This window comes from Desmodus rotundus, chromosome 1, assembly GCF_022682495.2.
Source record: "Desmodus rotundus isolate HL8 chromosome 1, HLdesRot8A.1, whole genome shotgun sequence".
Taxonomy (NCBI): domain Eukaryota; kingdom Metazoa; phylum Chordata; class Mammalia; order Chiroptera; family Phyllostomidae; genus Desmodus; species Desmodus rotundus.
The window spans coordinates 62,327,247-62,348,583 of NC_071387.1; the positions used below are offsets into that span (position 1 = coordinate 62,327,247).

The 21,337-nt window shown below is 42.3% G+C and overlaps 1 protein-coding gene across 2 annotated transcripts in view; it reads right to left on the reverse strand.

Annotated features, from left to right (window-relative positions):
- The window catches only part of TTC39B (tetratricopeptide repeat domain 39B), a 138,292-nt gene that overhangs the window by 99,671 nt on the left and 17,284 nt on the right, over positions 1 to 21,337 (reverse strand). Inside the window, exon 2 of one of the 2 annotated variants that reach the window (XM_045193659.3) lies at positions 9,256 to 9,290. The exons of the other annotated variant lie outside the window; for it this stretch is intronic. Within the exon in view, the coding sequence (XP_045049594.2) occupies positions 9,256 to 9,290 (35 nt within the window). The remainder of the gene's footprint in view (positions 1 to 9,255; positions 9,291 to 21,337) is intronic. 2 annotated transcript variants of the gene reach the window in all.

Genomic DNA, 21,337 nt, shown 5'->3' on the forward strand with positions numbered 1-21,337 from the left:
TATGTTTATTGATTTGCGAATATTGTACCATCCTTGCATCCCTGGGATGAATCCCACTTGGTCATGGTGGATGATCTTTTTAATGTATTGCTGGATGCGGTTTGCTAATATTTTGTTGAGAATTTTAGCGTCTATGTTCATCAGCGATATTGGCCTGAAGTTTTCTTTCTTCGTTGTGTCTTTATCTGGTTTTGGGATTAGGATGATGTTGGCTTCATAAAAAGAGTTTGGGAGTCTTCCATCAGTTTGGATTTTTTCGAATAGTCTGTGAAGGATAGGGGTTAGTTCTTCCTTAAATGCTTTGTAGAAATCTCCTGTGAAACCATCTGGTCCAGGGCTTTTGTGTGATGGGAGTTTCTTGATGACTGCTTCAATTTCCTTTGCTGATATTGGTCTGTTCAGGTTTTCTGTTTCTTCTTCAGTCAGTTTTGGAAGATTATATTTTTCTAGAAATGTGTCCATTTCATCTAGGTTTTCAAATTTCTTAGCATACAGGTCTTCATAGTAATTTCTTACGATCCTTTGTATTTCTGTGGTATCAGTTGTAATCTCTCCACTTTCATTTCTAATTCTGTTTATTTGGATCCTCTCTCTTTTCTTTTTGATGAGCCTACTTAAAGGCTTGTCAATTTTGTTTATCTTTTCAAAGAACCAGCTCCTGGATTCATTGATCCTTACAATTGTGCTTTTAGTCTCTATGTCATTTAGTTCTGCTCTGATCTTGGTTATTTCCTTCCTTCTGCTTGCTCTGGGCTGTTTTTGTTGTTGTTCCTCCAGTTCTTGTAGGCGTAGGGTTAGGTTGTTTGTGTGAACTGTTTCTAACTTCTTAAGGTAGGCCTGTATTGCTATGAACTTCCCTCTCAGGACTGCCTTTGCTGTGTCCCATAGGTTTTGGGTTGTTGTGAGTTCGTTTTCATTTGTTTCCAGGAAGTTTTTGATTTCTTCCCTAATCTCGTTCTTGACCCATTCATTGTTTAATAGCATGCTATTCAGTCTCCATGCTTTTGAGTGTTTTGGGTTTTTACCCTTGGCGTTGGTTTCTAGTTTCAGACCCTTGTGGTCAGAGAAGATGCTTGATATGATTTCAATTTTCTTGAATTTGTTGAGGCTTGCTTTGTGTCCTATCATGTGGTCTATCTTTGAAAAAGTTCCATGGACACTTGAAAAGAACGTGTATTTTGCTTCTTTGGGATGAAAAGCTCTGTATATATCAGTTAAGTCCATTTCCTCTAAGGTATTGTTAAGTGACACATATCTTTGTTGATCTTTTGTTTGGAAGACCTGTCCATTTTTGATAGTGGGGTGTTAAAATCCCCTACTATAATTGTGTTGCTGTCAATATCTTTCTTGAAATCCTCCAATATTTTCTTTATGTATTTGGGTGCTCCTATGTTGGGTGCATATATATTTACAATGTTTATGTCTTCTTGGTGGATTCTTCCTTTGAGTATTATGAAGTGACCTTCTGGGTCTCTCTTTATGGCCCTTCTTTGGAAGTCTATTTTCTCTGATATGAGTATTGCTACCCCTGCTTTTTTTTCCTGTCCGTTTGCTTGGAAAATTTGTTTCCAGCCCTTCACTTTCAGTCTGTGTAAGTCTTTTGTCCTGAGATGGGTTTCTTGTAGGCAGCATATGTGTGGGTCATGTTTTCTTATCCATTCAGCTGTTCTATGTCTTTTGATTGGAGCATTTAATCCATTTACATTTAAGGTTATTATCGATAGGTAGTTATTCATTGCCATTATTTCCTACCTGTGTTCCTGTGTCTTTCTCTTTTCCTTCCTTTCCTTAAAGCAGTCCCTTTAGCATCTCTTGCAGAGCTGGTTTGGTGGAGCTGTATTCTTTTAGACTTCTTTTGTCTGGGAAGCTCTTTATTTGGTCTTCTATCTTGATTGAGAGCCTTGCTGGGTAAAGTAGTCTTGGTTGCAGGCCTCTGGTTCTCATTACTTGGAATATTTTTTGCCATTCTCTTCTGGCTTGGAGCGTTTCCATTGAGAAGTCAGTTGCTAACCTTATTGGGGCTCCCTTGTATGTTACTTCCTTTTTCTCCCTTGCTGCCTTTAAGATCCTCTCTTTGTCTTGGAAATTTGCCATTTTAATTATGATGTGTCTTGCAGTGGGTCTCTTTGGGTTCCTCTTGTTTGGGACTCTCTGTGATTCCTGGATTTGGGTGACTTTTTCTCTCCTCAGATTAGGGAAATTTTCCATCATTACTTTTTCAAACAGGTTTTCTATCCCTTGCTCTTCTTCTTCTCCTTCTGGTATTCCTATTATACGGATATTGTTACGTTTCATGTTGTCCTGCATTTCCCTTATTGCCTCTTCATTCTTTCTGAGCCTCTTTTCCTTTTCTTGCTCCTTCTGGGTGTTTTTTTCTACTTTATCCTCCAGCTCGCTGATCCGATCCTCTGCTTCATCAAGTCTGCTTTTAATTCCTTCTACTGTGTTCTTCAATTCAGAAATTGTATTCTTCATTTCCGCTTGGCTCTTGTTGATATTTTCTATTTCCTTTTTCATGTTGATATAGTTTGCAGTGAGTTCATTGTAGTTTCCTTGTAGTTTCTGGTAGTTCTCTTTGAGCTCAGAGAGCTCAGTGAGTTTCCTGATGACCATTGCTTTGAACTCAGTATCTGATAGTTGACTTGCCTCTTTTTCGGTTAGTATTCTTTCTGAGACTTCCTCCTTTCCTTTCATTTGGGAATTGTTTCTTTGTCTTCCCATTGTTTGTGAGGTTCTTCTTGTTGGCCTCTGCGTCTTAAATTGCTTTGTTCTGACTCCCTGGATTTATGATATGAACTTCTATGGTAGAATGCCAATGGGATTCGGTGGTGCTGTCTCCTTACTCTCCTGTGCTCACTGGTCTTGAGCTGACGTTTATGTGTTTAACACGGTCTATCTCTAGTCTTTTCAGCACTCCAGGTTTTGTTGTCTCACCTGTGGGAAAAAGAGAAAGGGGGGGCGAAAGAAAAGAAAAAAAAAAACACACACACACACAAAACAAACCAAAAGAAAGATGGGAAGGAGGGAAAAAGGAAATAGGAAAGGAGGAAAGGAAGGAAGGAGGGAAGAATAAAGAAAGATCGGAGGCAAGATAAGAAGGAATTTTAGCAAAAATTAAAACATAGAAATAGATAAAAGAAGGCAGGAAGAAGACATAAAAATGGTAAAGGATGGGAGGAAGAAGGAATGAAAAAAAAGAAAAAAAGAGAGAGGAAGAAGGAATTCAGGGGGAAAGGAAAAAAAAAGAAAAAGGATAAAAAAAAAAAAAAAAAAAAAACCTTCTGTTGGCTTTAAACCGGTCAGGTTATTTCTGCTGGTGTCCTGTCTGTGCAACGGGAGGGGGTGTTTGGAAGGATTGGTTTCACTTTTCTCTCTTCCTGGGTCACACTCTTCGCTGTTTTGTAAGTGTGGTCCCTGGCAGTCAATCAGTCCGTTGATCAGCCAATCCAGCTGCTTTGGCTCGTGACGCGTGCGCGCGCAGCAGGGGAATCCAGCCGCTTTGGGTCTGTGACGTTATTTTGTGCCCTGAGCGCGCAGCCGGCGGACCAATAGAGCCGCCAGGGCTTGGAACGCTGGCGCGCAGGTGGCGGATTCAGCCGCCTTGGGGTTAGGACACTCGCCAGCAGCTTTGTATTTAGAAAACAGGCACCCAGCCGGCCCTGTGCTTGGTGAGCGCGCAGCCCGCTGAGCCACAGGCTCTGTGCTTGGGGGCCCGATCCAGCCGCCCTGGGCTTGAGTCTCTCGGGCGGGCGGGGCCGCCCTGGGACTGAATCACGCGGCACTTGGTTCCGAGGTTTTGGGCCTGTGGGTAGAGCAGCTAGACTCTGGTCCAAATTATCTCGGAGGTTTCAGGTGTGGGCGCCCCTCCGGGGTTTCAAGTGTGGGTCCCGTTCGCTAATCTGCTCTCGCGCGCGACCGGACCTCAGGTGAGCGTAGCAGTCCAGGGGTGGAGGGGGAGGGGCGCCAGGGGCCTCGGCTACTACCGAGAGTTCTCTAATTAGCCCCTGAGTGTCTCTATTTTCTTTTTCTTTTTGAGAAATTCCTCCTTTTCAAGCCCCCCTGGTCTAATCAAGCACCTGGCTGCTCACAGCGCAGCCTGGCCCTCTCCCAAGACTCCTGCAGGAGCCCCTGCGCCAGGGCTGGCGCTTCTGCCGCCCTTGTACCGCGCGGTCCTGGGTCCCGTGGACCTTATTGTCCTTCAGCACTCTTCTTACCGTCAGATCTTTCAGTGTCCTCTATCTTTGGTCTCTGATCTTCGTATATGCTGGAATACTGTTGGCTGTTCGCTCTGCTCCTCAGATCAGCTAGGTATTTCCCTGGCGTTGAGGGGAAGTGGACTCCGCTCCCACCTATGTTGCCGCCATCTTCCGAGGACTTTACTACTCCCTTTTTCTTATATGGTTTCTGAGAAGTTGGACATAATTCTTATCTTTCCTCCCCTAAAAGTAAGCTGTGTTCTTCCCGTGGCTTCTTTCACGAATCTATCTTTGATTTTCCATAGTTTGAAGATGAAATGCCTCAGTATCGTTCTTTTGCATTGACCCTGCTTGTTCTCTGAACTTCCTGGAGCAGCAATTTTTTTTTAATCTGACATTAACTGGAGAAATTCTCAGTCATTATTGTTTCAAATATTTCTTCTGTTCCTCTCTCTTTCTTCTCCTTCTAGTGTTCCCATTATGCATATACTACAGCTTTTGTATATCGTGGTCCCTTAGACACTCTGTTCTGTTGTTCCAGTCTTAGTTCTCTTTGCTCCTCAGCTTTTGAGGATTCTATTGATATATCCTCTAGCACTGAGTCTTTCCTCAGCTATACTCAGTCTACTTATAAGCCCACCAAGGCATTCTTCATTTGTGCTACAGTGGGGTTTTTTACCTCTAGCTTTTCTTTTTGCTTCTTTCTTGGGATTCCCATCTCTCCGTTTACATTGCCCATCTGTTCTTGCATGCTGTCTACCTTTGTCATGGAGAGCCCTTACCACATCACTCAGAGTTGTCTTAAATTCCCAGTCTGATCATTCCAAACCCTTGTCACACCTGGTTTGGATGCTTACTCTGCCTCTTCAAATTGTTTTTTCCCTTTTGGTATACTGTTTAATTTTTCTTGATGCCTGGACACGATGTACAGAGTAGACAGGCCTGTGGTAAGCTGGTAATGAGGTGTGGGGGTAGAGAAAGCATTCCATAGTCCTATGATCAGGTCTCAGTCATTCAGTGAGCCTGTGCCTCTGGACCGTGAACTTCACCAATACTGTTCACTTATCTTTGCCCCCACCCCAAGGTGGGACAGGATGGCTAGAGTGAGCTGGAGTTGGGTATCTCTCTTACCCAGGTCAGCCAGGCTCTGGTAATAACCCAGTGGGTAGGTTTTGGTTAACTAGTCTCTCCCGAGGGCAAGCCTCGTTAAGAAGAACAGTATACTCTGGCATATTCCAAAATGGTTCCTTTTTTACCTCCCCTACTGGAAACCTGAGGAGATCTTTCTCTTCTATTTCATATGGGAATATGGTCAAGTTCCTGGAGGTAAATTTCACAGTATTTCCTGGTGCACCCCTCCCACCCCCATGACTAGGTTCCTCTGAAGTTTCTAACTCTCAGGGCTGCCCACACTGAGCCTCCAACCTTTCATCGGTCCCGGGGCAGGTTTCCAAGCCTGGAAGTGGTTCCAGCAGCGGTTTCTGCCCGAGTCTCTGACCTGGTTAAGCAGTGACTCCCTGTATTTGCCTGCTCTCCAGTCTTCGGGTAGCAATGTGCCCTGTGTTCTCCCCTTTCTAGTGGAACCAGAATGAACTGTGGATTTTTCCATCTGCTCAGCTTTTTACTTATTAGAACAGAGTAGCAACTTCCAAGCTCCTTACATGTGAAACCTGAAACTCAGTATCAGATTCAGAGTTTTGTTTGTTCGTTCCTCTATAATTTGATTTCTTAAAAAACTAAGAGATGTTAAAAACAGGGTTTGGCTGGGGTGAGGTAGAGGGGTGGGGAGAAAATGCAGACAAGTGTAATTGAACAACAATAAAATAATTTTAAAAAAATAGCTGACAGTGCCTCACAGACCCAAAGGCAATGTCACTGCCAGTCTAATGCGGCGGGGACAGCTGAGAGCAACACAAGTGCTGACGTGTGTGCTCCGGTCGCATCAGTGGCGTCTGACCTGTTTCCATCCCTGAGGCCGCACCGCTTTCTGGTGCGTCTCTCATGCTCTAGCTCCCTGCCGGGAACAGCAGTGCCTCCCCCGGTGACCTGCAGTTAGTTACCAGCCCCCCGCCTGATCCCTTCCCACCTCCTAGACTGCGCTCTCCTATTACAGCCCAAGCTCAGTTCCTGCCGCCCAGAGAGGAGCAGAAAAGCAGAGTGGAATTATTACACAATTTCTGGGTGGAAGATAACATGCTCACCTTGAAAGTGACTTTTTAAAAATAATGTCACATACACAGATTATCTTCCAAAGAGCACAGTATGAAAAGGGAAGGGAAAAAAAGAGTAACAGAACAGTGGAGAAACCTAACAAACACCATCTCCAGCCAGGTGATCAAGTTTGATACCCTAGTCAGTCATGATGATAACATACACCTTTGGTATGATGTGACGAGAATGGCACTTTACATCCGTGGTCTTCCTCCCCAGAACACATAACCTCAGTCTCATCATGAGGGGAAAAAACAAACAAATCCTAATTGAAGGACATTCTACAAAATAACTGTCCAGTACTGCTCACAACTGTCAAAGTCATAAAGAACAAGGGAAGTCTGAGAAACGGTCACAACCAAGAGGCCCTGAGGGGACATGGTGACTAAATGTTTGTGGTGTCCTGAAGGAGATGCTGGGACAGAAAGGACATTATGTAAAAACTGAAGAAATCTGAACAAAGTATGGACTTTAGTCAACAATAATGCACCCACATTGGATTATTAATTGTGACAAAGGTACCATGCTCACGTAAAAAGATATTAATAGGGAAAGCAATAAGGGGTATATATAGACACTCTCTTTACTATCTTCGTAGTAACTCTTAAAGTCTGAAACTATTCCAAAATAAAAAGGTTATTTTTTATATTAATCACAATTAAGTTTTTTTTATATCACATAAAAAGTCAACAACATAAAAATTAAAACTTTTGGACAATATAAAAATTTGCAACTCTAACACACAGAAAAATAGCAATAAGGGGAAAATACTAATAAATGTGACAAAAGATTAAAGTGTGTGTATATGTATATATATCTTAAACATCATAAGTATACAAGAGAAACATTGAAAAAAAAAGTTAAATAGGGAAAAGAAGACTAGCATTCATACAAAAGGAAATGCAATGCACTAAACAGCGATAATAAACATTTTTTAAACTAAAACAATTAGGTATCATTTAAGTAGCAAAACTGTTTCCAATAATACCCAGTGATGGTGATGCTGCATTTAACCATTTCACTTACACAGTATTGGTAGCCTTGTGAACTGATTTAAACAAACCTTTTTTGAAAGCACTATGGACTAAATTATGCCCCTCAAAGTTCGCATTGAAGCCCTAACCCCCAAAGGCACGGTACTTGGAGATGAGGCCTTTGAGAGATAATCAGGTTTAGATGAGGTCCCGAGCATGGGCCCTTTTGATGGGATTAGTGCCTTTATAAGAGATACTAGAGAGCTAGTGTGTTCCTCCCCCCACCCCAGCCCTGCTCTCTCCCCTTTCCTTATATGATGCCATTTAAACTCATTACAAAACTGTATGCGTTTATAAAATGCTTGTAATAAAATTAAGTGCAACCAAAACCAAAAATCTACAATATGAGGTTAACCATGTACGTAAATATGAGCAAGATGTACAGGAATCTCCTGCTCTTTGAAAGTTCACCTACCACTGCTTCACTTTTACAGAAGACCTACATTAGTACCTGTTTTCACTAGCAAAAAGAAAAAAGGGGATTTTCACTTTTTTAAGAAAGGCAAAAAGTGAAAAGAGCACTCAGCATTTGTTGCGCAGCGAGCCCTAACAGACGGCGCGCACTCTGAGCAGGCTCCTTCACGAGGGGCCACGCTCAGCACCTCAGCCTCGTGCTGCCATACTTTTAACTGTATCTGTGAGCATCTATGCTTTATCTGGATTTATTTCACGCATTCCTACTTTTACTATATATTAGTGTTATTTTAGTGTTTAGTATATTTACGTGTTATTTGATATGATTCAGTAGGTTATTTTTGAGGTCTGGGAATGCTCAAAATGTTTTCCATATACAATTCGAGGTCTGTCTGGAAAAAGTCCAGTCATTGTTAATATAAGGAGAACTGTTTGCATGACATCGATGTGACCTGGCAGCCAAGGAGAGTGGACTGGAATGCACATGCGTGAATAATGACTTCACGGTGCTAGTCAGTGGGGGTGGTACACACTGTTGAGTGAGCATGTGTACTGTGTGGCCATTGTATTCAAAATGACTGAGTGAGTACAGCAACAAATCTGCATCAAATTTTACGTTAAGCATGAACATTTTTCTGTGGAAACTATTCTGATGTTCAGAAGGCTGCAGCTATGGGCAACCTGTGACTGGCAGCTTCATCACAACAACAAGCCCATTCATGTATCATGTCTCGTGCAGTTTTTTGGCAAAACATCAGATCACCCAGGTGACTCAGCCCCCCTACAGCCCAGATTTGGTGCCCTGTGATTTCTCATTTTTCTCAAAACTAAAATCACCTTTGAAAGGGGAGAGATTTCAGACCACCAGTGAGATTCAGGAAAATACAACAGGGCAGCTAATGATGATTGGGAGAACTGTGTGAGGTCCCAAGGTGCCTACTTTGAAGGGGACTGAGGTATCATTGTCCGATGCACAATGCTTCTTGTATCTTGTATCCTCTTTGATAAATGCCTCTATTTTTCATAGTATATGGCTGCATACTTTCTGGACAGGCCCCATAAATTATGGTAATTGCTTCTTCGCTTTATGCCTTTGGGCTTACAAAAGGTTTCATAACACCACTCAACTTTCAGATAAAGGGGTTAGCTATAAACAAAATTTAATCTGCTGGGAAACTTTTATTTTAGTTTAATTAATGTTATAAGATGTAATACTCAAAAATACAATCAATAGTAACTTTAGATAGATCCTTTCTTAAATACAACCATATCCTAACTCTTGAATTACAGAAAAGTGGCTTCCTTCTAACAGTGGTCACTAATCTCAAAAAAACTTACATTTTATATACGAGGCCATCAATTTTTATTTACTACACACTTTTTATTATGTTACTACTTACACAGAGATGGTTTCCAAGGCATCTTCAAAAATGTCCTGAGGGGGAACAAAAAATACAATGAGTTTCTCCAGAATCAAGAACTCTAAAGGTAAACAAGAAAATGAGTATGTGGGCATGTGTGGGGAGGAGGGGAGTGGAGGACAGTTTTTGTGGGATGCAGTTGAATCACTCAACTCTCATAATGAAATGTCTTTCAGAGAAAGCAAGCATATAAATTTAAGTGACGTTTAATTATTTTAAAAAATAAGACTGGTACCCTGGTGTGGCTCAGTGGATTGAGCACCGGCCTGTGAACCAAAGGGTCGCTGGTTCAATTCCCAGTCAGGGCACATGCCTGGGTTGTGGGCCAGGTCCCCAGCAGGGGGCATGTAAGAGGCAACCACACATTGATGTTTCTCTCCCTCTCTTCCTCCTTTTCCCTTTCTAAAAGTAAATAAATAAAATCTCTTTTTAAAAAAATGAAAATAAGACTAGTAAAATACTTGGCTAGCAATCAAACTGAAGTAATTTGAAAGAGTGTGACTTCTTTAATGGAGTTTTCTTTTACTCCTCAGTTTCATTTATCCCAGATAGAGAAAAAAACAAATAACAAGACTGCCCTGGCCGGTATGGCTCAACTGGTTGGGCGTCATCCTGCAAACCAAATGGTTGCAGATTCAATTCCCGGTTGGGGCACATGCCTAGGCTGTAGGTTCAGTCCCCAGTTGGGGAGCATGCAAAAGGCAACCAAGAGATGTTTCACTCAGTCTCTTTCTCCCTCCTTTCCCCTCTCTCTAAAATCAATCATGTCCTCAAGTAAGGATAAAAATTTAAAAACACAAAACAGGATTTACCCTATTTAGTCTTGCCTTTCTCCAAGTTAGCATCTTCTGGGCCTTTATTTCACATCTAGCTTCAATACCTTCCTAGCTGCTCTTCCTGCCACCAGCCTATCCCTCAGTTTAATCTATAAATCTGTGCCACACAGGACAGCCCTTAAGGCACATGCCCATTGGCTGTTCAAAATCTACAACAGGAGAAAAACCCAAACCCAAACACACACACACACATTTATATCCACTCACAAATCTGCGCATGCACCCCACACTCATACACACTGAGACTCAGACACTCACCATCTCACACATAAACATCGTCACACACTCACACTCACTCACAAATTCAAACATAGGCAAAGCTCCCGCATAGCCACAAAATTCAAAACCAAATTCCTTATCCAGGTATCTGAGACCCACCATAACCTGGCTGAATCGTCCAAGTATCCTTCTCTCACGTCCCTCCCACCTTCGCCATAGCCCCAGCCCAAGGACTGCCCTGGTCTCCCTACTTCCATGTTTGGCATTCTTCATTTAATTCTTCACACAACAGCCATGAATATTCTTTTCTTTCTCTTCCTTTAATAAACTCATACTGTTATCATCGGTATGCAGCTAGAAAAGGAGAGCTAAGGGAGCTAGACATTGCGCTTAATAAACTGAGGAACATAAGCCTGTTTGCTTCACCAGGCAGATACAGCTTTTCATACTCCAGGGGAACACAGCACTGTGCTCTGCCAAGGGGATTAACACTCCTCCCTCCCCCACTCCAGTACCACATTGCCAGGTGGGAGCAGGGCAAAGAAGGCACATGCACAATAGAAGTCAAAATGGTGCAGGGGGAGGTGCTGGACCAAAAAGGCCTGTCAGTCTAGCCTGGGGAAAGAAGGGACTAGTTGGGAGGTAAGCCCATCCATGGCCCACAAAAGGTTGGGAAGTTGATTGGTCATTTCAAGAAAGCACCTGGTCCATCCCCAATCCAAGCTCCTGGTTATAATCCCAGGGGAACAAAGATCTCTCCCTCTTGCCCACTTGGTGATGAGCTTACCCCATTCATTCAAGTGCTCTCTCACCTGGCAGCACATGACTGTGTGGGTCTAACAGCTACCAGGTGCACAGCAGATGGTGTGGACTCCAAAAGGACTAAGGCTCTCTCTCTTGCCCACACAGTAATGCACTCACCCATGTGCTCACACATTCTCTCTCCACAGCCATCTGGCCTTCGCAGTTGTATGGCCGGCAGCCATATGGACTCCTGCACTGGAGCAGCTAGGAATAAGCTAAGCTACCTGGATGGGGACTGAGATCACTCAGCAGCTGCCTGCAGACTCCAAAGGACTAAGCTCTAATGTGAAGCAAAAACTCTGGACACTGGCTTTTGTGTTGGCCCTGCTGAAGACACAGTTGGATTTTTCCATGGTCAGAGAAAGGGAGGTGGGGCGATGGAAACCCAGGGGGGAGCTTCTATTTACACACAGATAAACCATGCCACACCACAATCTCCCATGTGCGAGTCCTTGGAATGCTTTCCTTGTGATCCCGTGAAAGAGCCAATTTCCACCAAGAACAATACCGTTCCACTGCTATACACGTCTCGAAGAGCTCTCCCCTGCACCGAGAATACCCGAACTCCTTCCCAGGATCTAGAAAACCCTACCTGGCCCTGCCCACCTCCCCACCCACCTGCCCCCTTCCTCACTCCTCATCAGGCACAGGTTTGACTTTCTGTTCCTTGAACAAGGTAAACTCATCCACACCTCTCCAAGGTGCTCTCTCTTTCATGGGATGCCCTTTGCTCAACTCTTCCCGTGGCTGACTCATTCTCGCCCTTCTGTTTTCAGCTCAGAAAGTCACCTTCTCAAGGAGACTGGCTCTGATAACCCCAGTTAAAATTTCTAAAAATAGCAGTTTACTTATAGTTTTTCATCATCTGATTTATTTCATTCATAATTTTATCATAATTTCTAATCACCTTATTGTTTATTTGGCTACAATCTGTCTCCATCAGGCCAGGTTCTTATTTACCATGTTTACAGAACACTCACCAGGGGTGGGCGCGGAGCTGTTGTTAAGTAAATGCACGGTACTGATGAATATAAATTGAGTGTGGGCTGTCAGGGCACTGGTCATATCACCGTACTGACAGCTACGATATAAACGTGAGGATACAGGGTTCCGGAACTTTTCCCTCTTTGACCATTAACACTGACCAGTGTTTAAACTACACCTCATTCTGCCTTTTAGGCAGGACAGGAAAAAACTGTATAAATACTAAAAAAAAAAAAGAAAAAGAAAAGAAAAGAAAAAGAACTTTGTAAGTAGTGGCAGAACCAGGCTTCGAACTGGGGATCCCTGATTATTAATCTACATTAATGCTGTGTTCTGCAAGGGAGATTCAAGGGCAATTCCATCTTATCCTCACTCTCCTGGGGCAGCACCAGAAGCTCATGAACTAGCTACTGGCAGAGAAACGAGCTAGTCCTGATGTGAAATATCCTAATTCAAAAGTAAAAAGATGCTTCTCTGGCCTCTATAAAAACTTCTAACTAGAAAAAGACTCTTTCTTCCAAATCAAAGTCTGAAGATGCTCCTGATGTCACAGCTTCTGCCACGCTGAGTCACAAGTCAATGCCCCATGTGCCAGCACACAGTTACCGCGCCCGGGGCTGTGGACAGGGGCGCAGAATCTGCTGCAGAAACCCCAATCCCGCTATAAGAATCAGTCTTCTGTGCCCGACACCAGCTCCCAAACCCTCTGGCATCACGGTTAACCCCACCTGAGCTAACCTTACTGAGCAAGGAGAGTTGTGGACAGCAAGCTCCTGGAAGGCGTCCGTGACTCTGTCCCCCTCCTCACAAACCTCAACCCAGAACAGGGCACACAGCAGGCACTGAAATACTGAGTGGGCTTCACAAAGAACAACTTGGAAGCCAGCTGTCCATTTAAAGGAATAGGCTGATACACCTAAACAAGAAATACCCCTATCACAACCATCAGAAAAAGAAAAACAAACATCAAGAATTCATTTAAGTAACTTCTCTCCATTTTTTCATATGCAGAGAGGGTTCTCTAAATACAGCACACTACAACGTGGCAACCACAGCCAACAATACTGCATTGTATATTTAAAGTTACTGAGAGTAGGTCTAAAAGTTCTCACCACAAAAAAAGAAAAACTGTAAATATGGGAGGTGATGGATGTGTTAACCCTATCATGCTAGTCATTTTGAAATAATACATATCTCAGATCATAATGTTGTATACTTTTAATTTATACAGTGTATAATGTTACTTATCTCAATGAAGCTGGGAGGTTTTTAAGTAAAAAATATTAGTATCTATTTTTTTCCATTTAAATGAAAATTAAATAGAATCCCTCCATTAGTAATGCAGAAAACCCATAGAGTTCTAGGACATTATTGCAATAAACTAGAGAAAAGGACGGAGGAACAGAAGGAGGGAAGGAGGGAAATTTGTCTCTGAAGGCCAAAGGTGAAACTGTTTTTCATTTTAAAAAGAGGAAAGGTAAAGAGCAGAACTAAGATGTACTGGTATCATGTGCCAGGGACTTTACAGAAGTTATCTCCATTGTTCCTCCCAATTTATAGGAAGTAAATCTAGTCGCAGGTAATTTACCTGCCCAATATTACACAACTGCTAAGTGAAGGAATTAGAATTCAATCTCGGATTTCCTTAACTGCAAAGTAGTTTTTAAATGTTAATAAAACTATCCAAAACTTGGAACTGCGGCAGTTGGGCAGGAGTGGGCTGGAGGTTGCAGGTGGAAAGGAGCAAGGGTATTGCAACATGGTTGGAACAGGCCTTCCCAAGGATTACGTCATTCTCTAGGAGAATGTACTTGCGTTTGACTTTGCTATTTCCTATCTGATTAGAACCCAGACACAGTGAGTTTGTGTTAATGGGTAGATTTCTGAATGGTGTAAGAACCTCAATGTAGTTATATTGCCCTACAGACACTATCCAGTGTTTTGTATAGCCTAGCAATCTTAATATTTCTTTTTGTTTTCCTTCAAGCCTGCAAACAGCCAGTTCCTCAAATACCCTTTGAGTCAGCTTACCATCTTCACTGGTTTCTTCCTTGATGAGCTATTATTTAATAAAATTTTGACATGTTCATTTTATATCTTTATGAAAGCCATATTTCTAATTTTTTTAAATTAATACTTTGACATTAAAAGTGACAACATGCTCTCTCCCTGGGTACCTGCAAATACAATTTCCTGGCTCCTTGGTGAAACTGATGTGGGTCCATTTGAAGGGATGCAACGCCAGAAGTCAAAGAGACTGCTGCTCATACTTCCTGTACCAAAAACCCAGGAACAAACGGCTTCCTTTTCCTGCGACTCTCTAGGTCCCAAAACTGAGCTCAAATTCTCTCCCTCCTTGCTGCTGCTTCAGGGAGCTCCTTTCTTCTGTGGGTTCCCCTCAGGACCCCTAGGTTTGAAACTTAATCTGCAACAGACTACCAGTCTACAGACTCCCACCCAGCACAAAGTATGCCCACATATATTCATCACGTAGTCTAACTAGAATTTCCTACCGCTGGTCTCTGCTTCTCCATACTCACCATCAACTTCCAGTACTTCTCAGTGTTGGCTGTCATTTCCCCAGTGATTACCATAAAACATTTTCCCTTATACCTCCCAGTAGTGGGTAGGCATACTATGTGGACTGCAGTTGAAACATATACAGACAGAGAAGCATCCAGAGTCCTTTCAGTTTAAGGAAAACAAGACGGGAAAGCTCATGCTGCTGACCACTAGGACTGCTCACAGGAAAGCCTCAATGCTTAGTTCTTCCCTTGAAGGCAGCTGCCTTTGCCTCCCCCTTTCTCGTGCTGGGGCCAAACAACCTTGAGGAGCTACCCCCCTTGGGCTTAGTACAACAAATGTTTAACTGACCACACCTGGCTCCAGATCATACATTGCCTCAAAGTGGTACCTGACTTTTCAGCTTATCTTGACTTCCTGGCTAGAGTCAAAGGCTACCATACTCCTTTGAATCCACTTTATAACCGCACACAGTACTTTGCACTTCACAGACTCTTAGCAAATAACTGCTGACTGGCTGGCCGAGTACCCTTGTTTTGAGATGGATGCTCCTTACCTTGAGCAGTTTCATTTTGCAATTTAGCAAATGGTTTAGCCCTGTCAGGTGAAAGATTCCCTAGAGGACCTTCCAGATGCAAAGCTAGCCCTCCAGGGCTTGCTCCCTGCTGAGTGGGGAGCCTGCTCCCAGATGGATGGAGAACCCTGGTCATGGAAATGGACATAGACGTGAGGAAAGGGGATGAGGGTCCTGTATCAACTATTAAAGCTTTTCTGAACAATTTTCATGTTAATTGGTTAACTTGGTCATATCCTGAGCATAAAAATGCATGTAAGTGCATTTAAATGACAGCAGGTTCTTAATAAATGTTTAACTTAAGAATCTTAAATAAGAATCCTAAATAAGAATTTTGAGGAGTTACTCCCCTTAAATAATGAAGATAGTAATGATAAAAATGTTTATATTACTTTTATCACAAAGGGGAGACACAAAGAATAAAGATGATGTCATGGGGGTGTAACATACAGCACAGGGACTATCGTCGGTAATCATAATAACTGTGCGTAGTGTCAGCTGGGTAACACAGAAAAGAAAAATAAAGATGACAAATATGCTATGAACAGTAATAATTTAGAAAGTCTATATAATTTCCAAAAAGACCAAACAGATTTACAAACTTCATGTCTCCCCATCTGAATTTTAATTCACTCTATGGTATGAGAAGAAATATATGGTAAATATTACTTCAAGAAGGAAGAGGAAGAAAGAAGGAACATAATAAAAATTGAAACTAGGTCCCCAAACCCAAAAAGTCAACTCACTTCTCTGAACCTCCTTCTTCTCTCCCCTTACCTCCTCCTCCTCCTCCTCTGCCATTTCCTCCATTTCTCCCTCTCTCACGTGGGTGACTTCATGGGGTCTGTGAGCTGGTGTTATCACATTCTCATTTAACTGTTGTTCCTTAAGAAGGGATGACAGAGCTTCAAAGGGCTCTGTAGACACCTGCCTCTGCAATGACAGCCATCCCTCACCCCATGGCCCCAGACTCTCCTCACTGGAGCTTTCACCCAATGTTCCATTCTATTGACCAGTGATGCTGTGGTTTGGTTCCATGGGCTCAAAGAACCCTACAGCTGCTGAGAACTCAGACAAGGCACAGGTTCTCCACCTGGCTCCAAGGCACATCTGGACCATTCCCAGAAAGATGAGACACAGCGTATCCCAGCCTCCCACAGGACTAGGGCAGGGATTAAGAGCCATGGATATTGAGGTCTTAAGACTGCAAACACTCTTTTGCATGGCCTTCATGCCGGGTGAATCAAGATATTCAAAATGGGCCAGCCGGTGTGGCTCAGTTGGTTGGAGTCAAGTAAACGTCCAGTAAACAGAAAGGTCACGGGTCCGATTCCCCATTAGGGCACATGCCTAGATTGCAGGTTTGGTCCCTGGTCCAGGCGCATATGAGAGGCAACTGATCAATGTTTCTCTCTCACATCGATGTCTCTCTCCCTCTCTTCTACTCTCTGTAATGTCAGTAAGCATGTCCTCGGATGGAGATTAAAAAAAAAATATTCAAAACGGGAAACTAGACTGATATCAGTTGTTATAATTCATCATCACCATAGTGACTCACCAGGAAGATTCCTCAAATACTGGATGTAAATCCTTTCTTACATAAAAGGAAATGGCACACTGATAGTTAAGGGAATCCCATGAAAAACACATACACGTAAATGATGTGATTCCCCACTATAACTTCAATAAAGTATTGATTTTTTTCTAAACCAAGATTAATTAATTTAAATACATCTTTATTATGTGTCCATGAAGTGATTTTTAGAAGAAAGATTGGGCAAAGAACTTTTTAAAAAACATGTATTTGCCCTATGCTGATCTGCCAGGAATAACGTTTCATTCTGCTCGCACCTGCCACCCGCACTTCTCTGCCACCCAGTGTCTGTCAAGCTTGCACAGCAGCCCGTGGCCTCTGCAGCGTTGACACTCCCCAACTAGATCCGCTGGGCTCCACCAGTGGCATTTCATGTGTAATGCTACATTTTATTTTTAATTTCACATTGTGTGATGGAGTGTCAATGCCTGAGTCTCTCTGAAGACAAATGTAAAACTCAGCTTCAGCATCCTCTTACTGGGTCTGCAGGGTCAAACACCACTCATACCTCCCCTTAAAGGATTAGCATCAAAGCAAGTTCTCTGTGAAACCTGAACTGACCCACAGAGCTCTTAATCAAAGGGAAGGAAAGCCAACGGGGGTCCCTACACTAGAGGCTACTCACACGCCAAGTCCCCACATGGCCCTTGCAGGAAACAAACTATGACTTTCCCGGGGTTTAGAAAGGACAGTCTGTGGACATAGGTCCTCAAATACAGCAGACAGAAAAACAGCACATGACACAGTTCATCTTCTGAATCTGCCCAGATTTGTAAAATCTAATTTTGAGGGGATACACTTAATAAAAAACTGGAGGTTTTCAAACATTATTCAAATACAGACTTCCTTAATTTTTAAAATTACAAACCACAAAATCAGCTGCCAGAGAAATTTGTGTCTTGGAAAATTTTATTTTAAACATTCATCATTTGAGATTGAAAATAATTTGACACATTCTCCAAGTATAGCTTTGATATAGTTCTCAAGTTGCTCTTCTCCAGGAAGTGCTCTACTATTACCCCCCAAATTCTGCCTTTTTTCTCAAAGCTTCATATTTACCAAAAATCACGTATCTGATAATGAAAATTAGGTATGCAGAGAATAGTCATTTCACTAAAAAGGATTACTTTGGGCATATATATTGAGCACATTTTACTAAGCTACTATTATGTGTTGGTGAGTTAGGTTTCATTCAATGACTCATTCAAACATTACAGTAGTGATGTAGTACACCTCCAACAGAGTGCAGTTGCAACCATATATTCAGGCCTACAGGTTTTATTTAAACCTCTCTGGGTATGAATCATGTCTGCCCTGACCCTCAGTGGGTCTGCCCTTTTCATCCTCCACTTCCTGATATACAGAACAGGGATTTCAACCACCTCCCAGGTTTTTGTGAGGATGCTAGTGAGATAATGCACATAACAAGTCTGACTCAGAACAGGCTCAATAGACACCATTCCAGAGGATAATAAATTCTCAGATGTGGGTGAATCAGTGGATCCACGGAGCCAAGATCCCCTGCTACACTCTTTTCACACCAAAAATTCTGCATCTCCTTTTGCAAAAGAGAAAAGAGGCCAAATGTGGGAATATTTATAGCAAATAGGTACTTGAAAATGTTAATTGCCTTTACTTTGGGCTTCTCCTTTCATAAAATGCCTTCACCTCCAATTCTTTAATGCCTTTCCCTTCTTACTCAGTGGGTTACCCAGCATGATAAACATAACTTACGGGCACAGAGCCCAGGTCCTCAGCTCAATGGGGAGCAGAGCAGCCTGGCTCGGGGATCCAGCCTCTTTACAGGGAAAGCAGGCAGGTCGGCACAGATACCATCCCTTACTCCAAATCCTAAATTCTCTGAATTAAACAGAAATCTTCCCCAATAATGAAGCTGTCCATCACACATGCTAAAACAAAACCCTCAGGAAAATCTCACATTCGGAGGGACTGCTGACTATTCAGATTTAGAGCCATATCAATGGTACTAACTTGATCCTCGACAGTTAGCAAGTGTGTTAAGTACCAAGCCAAGGAGTTCACAGAGTGCATCTTTGGAAGTTGCAACAACTTGTAGCCAAGCACAGAGGAACCTGAGAATTAAAAAGAAACCACCAGATGTCACTCTCACAAAAAAACAGTAACTAAGACAGTTTTGGTTTAGTTTCCACTAACATATAGATTCATGTGTTTTAAAAAATGAAATAATTAACTTTATGAAGGAGAAGAAAATTGCCCTTCCTGCATTTTGTTACAAATACGGAGTGGAGTTTCAACTTAAGGCAAGGATTAGGTTCTGAGGTCAATACTCAGCCGGAAAATCTTATAGTCAAAAGTAACATTGAACAAATACTTTAAACTGTCATTAAAATAGAGTACAAATCGTTTTGGATATAACCTCATAGAGGAATGGATATGTATAAACGTAAAATGTGTATAGGGATGTACGGTTGTAATAAAGAGGGCATATGCAAAACAAGGTTTTTACAATTGTGCGTTATTAAATTTGTTTAATGTAAATGAGCAAATTATTTTAATCCCCTGTACATATTCCAGTGCTACTATTTCTATGGCTATAAAGTGAACCTTGGCAATCACTTAATATGTCCAGCACTTCTGTCCGCTAGTGCCAACCCTACGTAATCTGTCGTTAACAGAGGGTATGTAGGGCATACCATTTCTGCAGAATAATTTCACACAAAACAAACAGTGACAAACAGAACCAAGGGACTGTTTTAAACTGTGTTTTTTGGAAACCATCACTCGTAAAGATATTTTAAAATTAAAATGAACAGAGTTTACAGTGTCTTCCTATGAATGAACAGCCATAGGTTCCATTTATTAACACCCAGGCACTATGCTGGACACTTAGATGCTTATTTCTAATTCCCAAACAATCATAAAAAGTGACCATTTTACCTCTACTACTACTACTGTGTTCTGATAATAATAATAAAAATAATAACTAGTAACACAGCTGAATGCCAGAAACTGCTCTGAATCCTTACATTCATTAACTCACTTAATCTTCATAATGACCCTATAAAGACTACTGTTCTGTCCAGATAAGGAAACTAAGACTCATAAAGATTCAATTAACTTATCCACCATCCCACTGACGAACCTCAGTTTTTCCAACTGTACAACTGGAATAATATCACTTAATTTACTACGTTGTTGTAAAGTGCAAATGAGGTAATATATTTAATGCCCGGCATACTGTTGACACAACCGACAAGCAGTTTCTTTTGTTATCACCGAAGTGGCTCTATAGCTAACAGGATCCAGCCCAGCCTACGGAAGAGCAAAAAGAAACCTCTTGCGTAATCCTGTTCGACCTTCAAACTTCCCGGCTATCACAGAAAACTGGCAGAGTTAGCATTTCCTTACTCATAGTTCTGCTCCAAAGTGAATGTCTTTAAAAGAGAATACAGAATCTTGCCTCTTAAATGAGTGCTTGGAAGAGGTGGTTCCCGAAAACTAAGGCTACATACAAAGGCGGCCTCAAACTGCGAAAGCCCTCAACGCAGGAAAGACAAGGGAAGAGGACTTGGGCTCACATGCTCAGAATCGGCCTGCCTGGGTTCAAACCCCAGATTCACCACTCACTAGCTTTGTGATCCTGGCTATTTTTCTTCTTTGTGCCTCAGTTCTTCACCTCAGAGACATGTCTACAGATGAAATGACTCGTGAAAAAGCACATAAAACAAAGCCACAAGTACAAAACATTTGTAATTATCGTTTTTATTGTTAAGACTGAAATCTCCTAAAGGCATGGGTGAGCGCTTGGGGCTGCAGCCTGGAGAAGGCAGGGTGGTAGTCACAGCACAACTCTCGGCCTCCCTGGCTGCCACATCCCCAGTCCCCAAACAGATTGGTCCACCGCCACAGAGGTCAGCAAGCTACAACCCACGGCCCAAATCCAGCCTGCTGCCTGTACTTGTACATACAGTTTTACTGGACACTGTCACAGTCAACACTTAAACACTGTCCATGGCTGCTTTCCTGCTACAACTGCAGAACTGCGCAGCTGCAACTGGCCTTTTACAGGGAAGGTTTGCCTACCTTGGCACCAATGCATAAAACACTGAATCTTCTTCCCTGATCCAACTGGATGTCTTCAGAATAGAGTGAGAAACATATGTGAATAGTCTGTAAAATAGGAATTTATTCTTAAAAACACACTGCCTTCAATCTTTAAATTGAAGAGTAAAATAATGCTAAGAAAATGGGTGTAGAATGCCACCATCAGCTCCATCACTTATTAACTGTATGTGACCTTGGGTACGTCACTTAACTTCTCTAAGATTCATACTCATTATTGTAAAAAAAGGACAACAAAAATACCAAATTTGTGGGGTTGAAAGAATTAAATGAGGTATATGGAGGGTTTGCCAGAGTGACTGGTCCATGGTAAGTACTCGGTCACGTCAGCTCTCACTAAATTATCACAAGGTCCAAATATTGGACCACTCAGACAGTACCTTCCCTCTCAGAGTACCCGCCCTCATGAGAATTATAGGTGTT